Source organism: Cydia pomonella, chromosome 6, assembly GCF_033807575.1.
Source record: "Cydia pomonella isolate Wapato2018A chromosome 6, ilCydPomo1, whole genome shotgun sequence".
NCBI lineage: Eukaryota > Metazoa > Arthropoda > Insecta > Lepidoptera > Tortricidae > Cydia > Cydia pomonella.
The window spans coordinates 18,701,372-18,714,118 of NC_084708.1; the positions used below are offsets into that span (position 1 = coordinate 18,701,372).

The following is a 12,747-nucleotide window of genomic DNA, read 5'->3' on the forward strand; positions in this document are numbered from 1 at the left end:
GTAATTAGTTTATGTAGCCTCAGAAACAAATTGAACGCATTAGTAAAATAATTAGTAAAAGTATCAGAAAAAGATTTAAAGAAACATAAAACTAAAGTAATAGTCAATACCTACCAGAGGTCCAGAAGTATTCAGAAGGAAATTAAAATCCAAAATTAGAAGGCTCGCAAGAGTCGCAGACCGGTCTCGGCCTATTGGCCGTAGTTTGGAGAATGAACCTTAAAAAACAGAACCCTGACACATTAAGAACCTCCTCCTTCGAAATTTCGAAGTCAGCTACAAAGGGCACATCCCGTAATCGATTAACAAGGAACGAATCAGACTTCGCGTCAATAGTAGTTATCTGCCATTCTCAATTAGACTGTTACAGATACTTTTGAACGTAAACTGTACAGGGTACAGGGTGCTAGACACTTGTGGCGCGTTGTTTCATCCGGTACTATTGATACTGACTGTACTTATTTACGTATGGGGTAAAAACGATATTGGTTATATGTTCTGCAAACAGAAAAAGGACACATCCTAAAACTGTTTGTTGTTTTTGTATGTTTAGGCATCCGATTGTATTCATTTCTAATCATGGAATGTGTTATGTTTTGAATAAATTAAAGGTCGTTTATCAAAGTCTTATACGAATATAATTAAAGGAAAGTAATTACTTACTTTTGTATTTAACAGAGACATTTGGCTTAGCGCCGACTTCAATAGGATAATTTTTTTTAAATCTTTTTTTAAGTTTGTTTTTTTTTTGTAACAAGTTTTTAGATAATATACTAAGCTGTAAACTTTGTAATAAAACACACTTCTTATACGACGTCGTCACATCCTACATAATTCTACGAAGGCTAATCTATCTATAAATATAGTTTTCAGCGCGTAGCAGCGGTTATTGATCAATTATATCGAACTGTTTCGTAGCAGATGGTGAGTGGCGGCCAATGGCTATCGGCGGTTTGGGTCGCGTGAGGCAGCGCGGGCCAGGCAGTGAGGCCAGTCCGACCGCGGCCGTATACACGCCGGCCGGCGCGCACAACGTGCACAACGCGCCACTACCTCGCGTGCTACCCGCGTCGCCGGACCTATACGATAATAAAATACACCGGCTGATGCGGAAATGTGCAAACATGTGGTGCTTGTTCCTATGATGACCGCCGATTCACGTGCGTATTTTTAATTTATTAAATTCATTGTGATATTTTTATTTATTGATAAGTATATATATATACCCAAAATGGTTTTTTTAAGAAAGTTTTGGTACATGTCCATTATAAAGACGCATGCACAGTAAAACAATAAAAGTAACTTATTTATCTCCGAAAGTATTTTTGTAAATCCACGTTTACATAAGAAGCACTGTGTGTCAAATCACTGCCTATAATATTTACAAAATAGCACAAAATCCTATAAACATTGGTACGGCATATGCATCAGTGTCAATGCAGCTCGTCGGGTGCACCTTGTGTTCATAACTATGGCATTGTGTCGAGTATTGTTTTACATATTCGGTTTTTTCTTCACTTACACGATGGTTTTAGTGAAATGTAAGTACTACAATGTAAAACAACTATTTTACTTTTTTTAATGACTTTAATATTTCGATTGCAGTATATTTAATGGTTAAAAATAAAAACTTTATCTTCAGAAATAATATGAGTTTGTAGCCGAGAAACACAGAAAATAAAACACTAAAACCAAACTGTGCTTAAGCTGGCCGTACACACTACCTATAGGGTATGCCTACCTACGCAGTTTTATCAACTGCTCAAGTAAAACGGAACGTGTGTGGCATTCGACTGTGCAGTTTTATATACAGATTTACCGAAAAGCAGGTTGAACCTAGTACGAAATAATTTTTGTAAGAATTCATAATGACAGCCAAAATGTGCTCCTACGTTTTTGATGCGTGTTGTTTGAGCTGATTGGAATAATATTGATATTATAAAGATAGGTAGGTAATAAACTGGTACTGTATGTACATTACTTTATACTTTTGTATATTATTAACATATTTCTAAATTCACTTTAATATTTTCATTTAAAAAATTCTACATAAACTTAGACAAAATGAAGTTAGGGTGTTATCCAATGACCAATTTTACACTAATTAAGTTGTATCCTATTAATACCATTTTAAACATATAATTTACGTCTCTTAAATATATGTATTTTTTTATTTAAAAATATAATAATTTGTTAGGGTAAATATATATATTTATATCTACAATCAACTCATCACGATTATTACATGGAGAAAACCGCGCTTAACCTTCTAACCTAGTAAATTCGCCGGTGATTTAAGTAATAGCCCACGTAACATGCGCCATAAGTCTTGCATTAGGTCGTTCACATTCGTAGTTACGCACTGCGTTTTTGATGCAGTTAACATCATGACTGTTGTATCGTAGGTCCGAAGATCATAGCTGTTTGTCACATAACTAGTTGGAAAATATATAAAAAAGCGAAGAAATGACAGCAGACTTAGTGGTCTGATATTAGTTTGTTATGGTTATGGATATGATCTGTCAACTGACAGCTGACAGATCAGATCCATAACAAACTAATATCAGACCATTAAGCCAAAAGTCAAAAAGACTTAAGATAGTAGTGGCAAACCGGTTACTTTGATTAGTAGGCTAACTTGATGATAGTTTTTTAAACTATAGAATAGGATTCTATTTTGAACGTTTTCATCATATATTTCTGCTTAGGTTGCCAATAAGCCCATGTACATAATAAAATTCTTTAAGAAATAAATCAACTCCAAATTCCTCAAACATTGATGATGAATGTTACCCCAAGGTGTTGAATGGTACCCCTAAACCCCAGTTTACAGTACATATAATATTCGAAAAATTTTACTGAATGAATAAAAATAGTTCGTAATCGTATGAAATCATACGCTGTTCTCATTACATGAAGTATAAATTCTATAAGTTTACAGAATTACACATTGGCCTTGACAATATAAAATATTTAGAATCACATCAATCTAACCGGCAATGTCATGTGTCGTTTTTCCATTCGGCTCTTCAGTAAATTGCCTGCCGATGCGTCTAGGCCGCCAATTGCCTTAAATTAGGAACCCATTTGTTTGTGTTTAAGTGTCGACTGTCGTCTAATTGTGCCACAAACAGCTAAAAATGGGTGTGGGATGGTGATCAGCTGTGATTGTTGGGATGCGGAACGGAGCGGACGAATTAATTCTCATTGGGATGTTGCGAGCACTATTCATATTATTGATGATTGTTACAGTGGGGTTACTCTGCCTATAGTTTTTTTAACTATAAAGCACTACGCCACACATTCTTTATAATATTTTCTAGGGTCAGTTCTAGTCTAGACTACAACAACCCGAATACTATGAACTTCTAGAACTAATAGATAGATTTGTTTTATCAGTACTGATCATACACTGTGAACTTTGGTTAAATATTTAAATTATGATCAAAAGGAGTTACGATAAATTGTCAATAGTATAGGTATATAAAATTTCAATTATCAATTCGGAAAACAAATACAATAGGCAATGAAGTCAGGCAGTCAGCTTTAACAATAATAAGGCTACATAGGGCCTATTAGTGGGCAGTTACTGTAAGTTTAAACACGCAAAACGTTCATACGTTCAGAACATATTCACGCGTTTTTGACGAAGAGGTAATCGGTTCCGGTGTCCGGATCCGTTATCGGTAACGGATTTCGACTTGTTATAATTCTAGCCTTATATATGTGATTCTAGTATACCTATGTTTCGTCGTATTTAATTTTATATCTTCTTTCTGGTATATGTTGTGATGTGTTCAGTTTAGAGGGATATATTTTATCGTTTGTTTAATAAAAGATTCGGTGTCTCTGTGCCTGTGTCTTTTAGAGACAAACTAAGGACACATTTTACAGGCGATTACAGAACGCTACCATGTCTGTACCCTTACCATCCTTACCACGAGGTTGACAATGACCTGACACGGACATAGAGCGTGTGCGTAACTTATTTTCGACTGGCATGTTAGTGCAAGCGAGATGTACCTATAATAGAAAGCAAGTTACGCAGGCGTTAGCGAATGTGTCAGTGTCAAACTGATCAATGCAATTTGATTTAAAAAGTTAAGTTTTTGACTTGTTTTTGACGCAAATATATTGAAACGACAGGTCTCAAAATTGAAATATATAGGGAACTGCAAACTCTCCAAATAATAATAATAAACGAATAAAACCTAAACTCTGCGTAGAGGACGCCACTACCACAATCAATCAGAATCTGAGTGTCTATCGCAAAACAAGAAAATCGAAATTTTGTTATCTAACCTCTCTATCACTCTTGCTTATTCGAGCAATAAAGAGGCAGATAACTACATTTCGACTTTTGCGTTTCTCGGTAGGCCCTTTGTAAACAAACCACCTTGATGAAACGAAGTCATATTTTATTATATGTGAAAACAGTATGTATAAGTTACGTCATGGTTTACGATAGGTGCTAGTGCTACACTCTGGCGGCAGAACATGCAGTAATACTTCCTATTGTAAGCGGCGAGCAACAGGAAAGCCATCGTGAAAATCTATGTCTATTTTATGTCATTCAAATAATGTAATAATGATAGAGATAAACATACAATTTCTCAGAGTTGAAATACGAGGTTTACGTTCTTAAATTTACTTTACTCTTTGTCTTAAATGCATGCTAACATTGGTAACCCAGATGGCAGCTGAGCGTCCCTAGTTCACCAGACATGCGCACTAGGCTTCACCCCCGCTGTCAAAACAACGTGAAAACATCGCACAATAGGTACATGAAATAAAAGATTTTATCAGAAATTTTAATAGGCAACGGGTAATAAGTAGGCAATACTTTATCGCTAGTGTGTTCAGTGTTGTGTTTGGGTATAAATATGAAGATACACAGATTTGAACTGAGTAAGTTGTATTTGTAGTATAATTCTGTAGAATGAGAGCTTTTCGGATTTTTTATAGTAATCCTGATGAAAACTATAAATCATAGCATATCGTTTTTGGAAATCGGTTCTTTTGTTGAAGGTTTATTAATTATTATATGCAAACACACGTTCAACGCAGCGGATATTAATAATTTTTTTATATGATTATTTATTTTCACTCTTAGGCTAGGCTAGATTTCTTTTGAAATCTGTAGAGATGAAACATTTTCACTTCGCTAAGATGTGCAAACAAATTGACTTTTTCCTTTTTTTGTTGTGGAAGGCACATTACAAAGATGAGTTCGAGTCCCACGTTAGCCAGAGTTATTTTTTTCATTGTGATCGACATCTGTACCTATATACAATTTATAATGTGCAAGCTTTATTGCACATGATTATTCCAATTCAAGAACTTCATACATAATAATATGTTTCGGAAATTCTTCTTACTTTGATAGGGGAAATAAGCGCCTCAGGCAGCTATGAAGAATAATTCTAGAACTATTATTACTTCGTATAGAACCGGTATAAAAAAACCAGTATTTTGCGCCATGAGTTGTCGGCCGATAACAAATTATGGAAGCGGAGCGTAAATCTCGCGACCTAAACGCGTAAGCGTCATAAATTTCACGGCGCTTATGACGTCTTGGTAACGAGGTACAGGTTGCGATTGCGAAAATTTCATTGTCTGGTATGGTTTCTAATAATAATTTAAAGGTTGTAAGGCTAAAATTATTTTGCCCTTACGGTTACCTATAATATTTTTTCTCGTAAGTACCTTATGAAAGATAAACTAAATATTGGTAACTAAAGTAAAAGGAATTATTCACGAATATAAAGTAAATCATACTCAAATTAACATAATTACCTTTTATTTCAAAGAACTTGATAATAACAAATATATTTTACAACAAAATACGATAACAGAGTTACTTTGTTAACACGTTGAGCTCCGAACTAGAAGTGGCGTTCTTCTTCTATATTTATACCCCAGTAACCAATAGAAAAAATATCAAAAGAAAGGTAGCTTCAAATTCCCTTGTTCACATCTACCCGTACTCTGTTTTACTCAAAATATTTAAAAAAATGAAGGTAACATTAACATTTCTTCATCCGTTGACCTGGTGGTCAAACATAGAAAGAGACCTCAATCGATCCCAGATGTCAAAAGAAACAACCCAAAACAGAGTAACTTGGCGCAGAAGAGTGAGCACACCCGACCCTAAATAAAGGGAACAGGGAAAGAAGTAGAAGAGAGCCGCCCAGACATTAAAACATGAAATTATTATTTGACAAAAATAAAGATTCACGTTAGAATAGCGGCTACAGCATGATTGAGTTATTATTACTATAGAGAAGCAAGAAGCTATAGGTATACTAAACAATAAAATTACATTCTCGCAATCGCAACCTGTACCAAGTGACCAAAATATCGTAAGCGCCGTAATGTTCATGGCGCTTATGCGTTTAGGTCGCGAGATTCACGCTCCGCGTCTATGGTTTATTGTCTAAACAATAACTACTCATGGCGCAATACTAGCACAAAATTCGGTAATAATAATACGTAATAATAGTTCAATGTAGAGGATAAAGGTATAAAATATGTGTACGATAAATGTAATTTTTTTTTTTTCTAATTTCTGACAACAAATCAAGAAACGCCAAAACTCAAGCTTTAGATAATTGCACAGTAGGTAGCCTGATAATTAATTTCCATGATATCTACCTAAACTCTATCATCATTGTCACTACTTAGATTAAAATTGACGTGATGTCTGTCACTGTCAGTGTTGTTTTTGCCCGTTAAAAACGAAATTACTAATGTATATGCAGTATAAAGTATAAAAAGGTCAACATATTAAATTCATACCTATATATGCATTTTTTTATCCGTGTGATCTTCCTTTTTATGGATCCGTAGTCAACTGTATATATATAGTTTCGCCATGTCTGTCTGTGCGTTCTTCCGCGGCTTTACTCCGTGTTCGTTAGTGCTAGCAAATTGCAATTTGCCATGGATACATAAATCATGCATGGCAACAGAACGGTAAAATAAAAACTAGAAAAAAATGTTATTTAGGGTAGGGGTGTTGACAAGTTCCGCTACCTCGGATGTACAGTCACGTATACAAACACCCGGGAGGAGGAGATTGCACTTCGCATTCAAAACGCACTACGATGTAGTGCAGCCCTCCATGAAGTGTTGGTGTCCAGACTTCTCAGTAAGAGTACAAAATTATGAATCTATAAAACCGTCATTCGGCCTATTCTTATGTACGGCTGTGAGGCCTGGACACTAACTCAAAAAGACGAAAGTCAGCTCCTGATAGCGGAAAGAAAAGTGCTCAGGAAGATCCTGAGACCTGTCCGAAGTGACGAAGCCTCCTGGAGGATCTGGAACAATGCCGAGATCGAGAAGTTGGTGGCTGAGCCCAATATCATCGGCGTAACTAAATCCCACAGACTTCGCTGGCTCGGTCACCTACTCAGAATGGGGGAGGATCGGGCAGTCAAGGAAGCGTACTTAGGGCGACCAACCGGTCGTCGACCGATCGGGCGCCCCAAGTACCGCTGGTGTGATGTCGTGGAGGCGGACCTGCGTCGGCTGAATGGCAATTCATGGCACGAAACCGCGGTGGATCGGGACAGGTGGCGTTCCCTCGTTTTGGAGGTCAAGATTCTTTTTGGATCGCTGAGCCAAAGCAGTTAGTTAGTTTAGGGTACCTTCCATACTAAATGTTTTTTTTTCGCTTACTCCAACAATCATTTAATGAGCAAGTGAATATAATTCGGAAATAATCACTCCAAAAGAAAAAAAAATGTGTCCCCCCCATAACTTTTCAACCATGGATCCAAAAAATAAAAATAAATAATCTTGAAATAATATCGTAATGCTAAAGATTTCATGAATGAATACTATAGCGAACATGATCGGTCCAGCAATTTGGAATTATTGCAAAAAGTCTTCTCTTAGTAAAAAGACGTACAAAGCGCTGCGTAGGTAGGTAGGTACTCCCTTATAATGTACATGATACTTACTAATAGCCTCCGTTTAGCTTATTCTAACAGAACGGTAACTACGGAACCCTACACTGAGCATGGCCCGACATGCTCTTGGCCGATTTTTTAAGTACCTGTAAGCTTTCAGGACAACGATAGCGTAGATGTAGTTAAAAAATTACAATCTTAGTATAATTTTAGAGCCAAGTTGAATTTATAACGAAACATTTTTAGCGAAGGTCTAGAATATTTAAAAAATATCTATTTCAAATTTTAAACCGTAGTACCTACAAGTAGGTATAAAAAACCCTCCTTATTTCACACATTTTGAGAAATTCGGAGTCGAGAATCTACCCATCTATGATAATTATCGTGTAGTACAGTCAGCTGCAGAGAGGTACTTTATACCCCTGCTTTATCTCTGCAACGGATTGTAAGTATTACCTATAATGTTTTGTGCAAATAAGGTTCGGCCAAACCGCTGCTCAAAAAACGGTGACGGCAATGTTGGCCGAACGTTAATTAGAATTGACCATTAACCATTTTGTAGTGCTTATTTTTGAGGGTTTAAGATTTTTGTTAAAATTTGAAGGCGATGGGGAATCCTGAAGAATACTTGTTTGGCTGGCTTTCGTGGGTATTTTGTTTTATGAAGCCATGGGCGTATTAAAAAGTTTTATCTATCTTTCTATTAGGAAAAAACATTATCACAGCGACATTATTGTATCGACCAGTTTTATTGAGCTTACTGGCGAACTAAATTGATTTAAGTAATTAAGTTTGTCCTACATTAATCGATCATTTATGTTTTATTATTTAACACGAACTTTCAGAATCGAACGCAACTAACTCATTATAACGTGATGGCTTATATTTCTTCTTAATTGAACCGTAACTGTAACCGTCCGTTACGGTTGACGGTTCAATTTGTAATGGTTAATGGTCAATTCTAATGAACGTTCGGCCAACACTGGGTGACGGTACGGAATAGCACTGACGTGCCGTAAGCGTACCGTTTTTTTTTGCGTGCCCTCCAGTTGTTCAAAACACGCTCTTAATCGCAGTGACGCGTCGTAATTGTCACGATTTTATCGCATGCTCTCCAAAAGTACCTTTACTTGATTCCGCACCGTGTGGTCTATCCTTTTCATTTCTCATGCTCTGAACGTGGGTTGTTGTAGTTTTAAAAAGTGTGAAAAAAAGACGCGTTTGCTGTGTGATACGTTTCTACTCAAGAGCACTGTACTTTCTAATTACGTTTTTTTTTCTTTATTTTTTTTACGATAAGAAATTAACATTTTGGGTTTAAATGGATTTGTTGTACAATTTCCATTCTAATAATTAACTCTCCTTTCCATAAATAGCGATATTTTTACCTAAATAGTTAATTGAAAGTACCCTCCAGATATACTACTGAAGTTTATACTTAGCTGTGTTTTTTAAATGCACCCGTATTTTACATTCGCCATATTCGAAATCAAAAGTGAGTATTTGATTTCGAATATGGCGAATGAATTCGGGTGAAAGGCACCATTTCAGTCTCAGACTATTGGCGCTCAAACGCAGTGAGGTCTACCTCGATATAAATGGGTGCTTTTCATCCCATAGTTAACAATCTACTATTACATGTAGGTAATAAAATGGGTTTCATGTATTTTACCACAGACAAATAAGTTCAATGATAATAAGAACACGTTCGTTGATGTATGATGGAATTTAATTTGCAATAAGGATAGGGTGTGACAAAGGCTACATGTCTATCTTCCCGATGCACGTGCAGCTAGTGCCACGTGCACTTACGTGACCATTGCGTTTTTTTACTTAATCGGTAATTCTTTAATGCTTTAAATATTTCAATACACGCAATTATTCACTATTCAATGCTGAACACAATCAGCATGCTGAGTTCGAAGTAAAGACAGAAATATTAACTTTTTTATGTCATGGCGTAGATAAGCGTACAGGAAGCCGACAGAAATTTTTAAAATTTTGTCTTAATCTGTCAATATGTTATTGTAGATCTCACCTGCACTGCTGATTGCGAGATGTGTTCCCCTTTTAACACGGCGTGCGTTAACAGTTAACACTGCTTTTAGCCGCCCACCAACCATTTCTCATAATCCCTTATCTGCTTATCCATACCAACAATCATCGAGACCCAGACAGATAGCTTTACTATCTCGCCTTAGTATGTTATCGATATACATGCATCTCGCCTGAACTTTATATTTATTACAACTGCCACTTACCTATTAAATCTGACACTTAATTATTAGATTACATGTAGTGCTCACGAGGAACCCGAAAGATATTAAACATGTATTTTTGAGGCCAAAAGAAGGATTTTATTTTTATAAATATGAGTGTAGGCCAATTTCGCAAAAACAAAATCAGTTACGTATTTTTAGATTTTTTTGGATGTTTTTTTACATACCTAATAATCTTAAATAAAAAAAAACATAATAATTCGATTTGTTCCCTAGTTGTACGGAAGGTGGAGGTAAGGAATTAAATCTCCATGTACCAAAAAGTGTTATCAAAAAACATTAAAAAGGTGGCGCTACAATACCTAGAATACTTGCACAGAAAATCAAATCATAGACAGCGCACTTCACTCCGTCAATAACGCCTTGGTTCTTAGCTACTCTAGCGCTACTCTGGAGAGATTTGGAACTATTGTTTATAGCTGATAGCTGGACACTTTTGCAACAGTTCTACCATAAGAGATTTCACTCCTTTTAAATTCAAACTCCATACCTAGTTGGTTTGTTACTTGTCACTTTTTGATATCTATCAAAAACACGTTTATTTTGCAATAAGTAAGATGTTTTTTTTTAAATGGGTATCAACTCTGAAACTAGGCGAATTCCAGAAAAGTTGATAGGACAAATTAGTATTTAAATATGGTCAGGAAATCACTGTTAAAATATTTCGGGTATCTCATGAGTACCATGTATACCCATAGAAACAATCACAGGGCTAAGCCCAGACGGATAACAGACGATATTACCGACCTAGGAGTATGAGCGGCGAGAATTCGCTAACAATGTTGCATGCTGTGGGATATGCGCACGCGCCCGTTGTAGACAAATCGATGAGGCACTTGGTTTCAACAAATACTTCCGCTAACTCTTTTATATATTTTTATTTCAAGTCTTTATATTTTTTCATTTATTAAAATAAGTCATTGTTTATACGAGGTTTCATAAAAAAAAAAACGGATGATATCAATCAATCACTGTTGATTTATACCAATATTTTAGATTTATTAATTTTCTTCCATTAAACTACAAGTACGAGTACCTACAAATAAGAATAATATGCATTATATAAACTGCCGCCTTAGAAGCGACTGCATTGTTTTAAGCCACGTTTATGTACACTTCAATTCCAAACTAATTGGACGCTCAATATCTGAATCTATGTATTATAAATAGTCGCCTGTGCCGGCTATGTGGTAAAAGTCGTGAAACTAGCAGGCTGGTTGCCACCCAAATCTGGACCGATAATCGTTTTTAGAAGATCGTGCAACTAACATTCAAACACAAAGTTCATTTGTAATACGAGTAGAATTTTGTCTGGCCCAGTGAAGAAAATCATATTCCTTAGTTGATTGGTGCATTCCGAGTATTCCGTGCCGGACGCCCTTGAAAACATGGTCATTATTCACTCATTGTTACCATAATACGGACGTAAATAAATAACCTGTGCAGATTGTACATGACATTTTATCTTATCACATCGAATCTCTCTGTGTTAATGGCATTCATGATCGCTGTACCGTAAACTTTGTCATGTTTAAAACAATCCAACATGTATATTTAAAATGCCTATAGAATAAAATGCTGCCTGTTATTATCTGTTAGGTAGATACAAATAATAATAATAAAATATTTGTTTTATTTATTAAGGTAATTACAAAAACTATATCTAAAAATTAGTTACAAAGCATCGTTAAACCAGTAAGGTTTGTCTCGATACTCCATTCCGTAGTAAATTTTATACAAAAATAAAATATAAGTTTGCAATTTGCCGTATTTCGATTTCATTTTTTAGAATCCTGTATTAAAAACATTAACAGTTGTGAAGTGAAAAATATATGTGTAGTAAATTACTTAAAATTCACACGAATGAACATCTTATCAAAAAAATCCCATATTAACCTGGGCATATTTTGCCTGAAGTTATTTTTAATTTAGATGCTATTTGTTATACATAACTCTTGCCGTCACGACCTGAGGTGTGAAATTTGTTGCAAAATACAATAAATAACCCTAATTAAAATAATAAAAAGATCATGTAAAAAAGCAATAAGAGGAAAATTTAACTAATAATTAATGACTATTTATTACTGTCTTCCGTGATATTGTTCTGTCATAAAATAACGACTTATGACAAAACCATATCATGCAAAAAAGTAATAATTCGTATGATTACTTTAAAAAAAACTTGCTATACCAGTGAAAAGATTATTTATCTTTTAGTCGCTATCCGAAAGATAATAAACTTTGGTAAAACTCCTGTAAAAAGACTTAGTATAGCCTAAAACCGCGTCGGGACCACATACGGACCACGTTTATGCTATATATGTTAACGGCACCAATCATGGGACATTTAAGAGAAAATTTGGAGTAATTTTGGTATTTCACCGACACCTGTAAAATTTCTACTGCTTTATGTCTATACCATCCTATTACTGGTGCCTGTTCCATTATAGGGGTGTTTACTATATGCCAAAACTGTGCCTATTCCCAGGATTAAGTTTTCAAGTGGATCCCAGGCTGTTGTAAGCCGCCGTGACAAAAATGCCACAATAGTT

At 35.5% G+C, this 12,747-nt stretch overlaps 1 protein-coding gene across 4 annotated transcripts in view; it reads left to right on the forward strand.

The window, feature by feature from the left end:
- The first annotated feature begins 846 nt into the window (after positions 1–846).
- The window catches only part of LOC133519192 (protein rolling stone-like), a 38,145-nt gene continuing 26,244 nt past the window's right edge, over positions 847–12,747 (forward strand). Inside the window, exon 1 of one of the 4 annotated variants that reach the window (XM_061853166.1) lies at positions 847–1,160. In XM_061853166.1, coding sequence (XP_061709150.1) covers positions 1,115–1,160 — 46 coding nt within the window. In that variant the 5' untranslated portion in view covers positions 847–1,114. Of the gene's footprint in view, positions 1,161–4,044; positions 4,909–12,747 lie in introns of those variants that run through there. The other 3 variants (XM_061853167.1, XM_061853169.1, XM_061853168.1) reach the window with 3 other exon arrangements.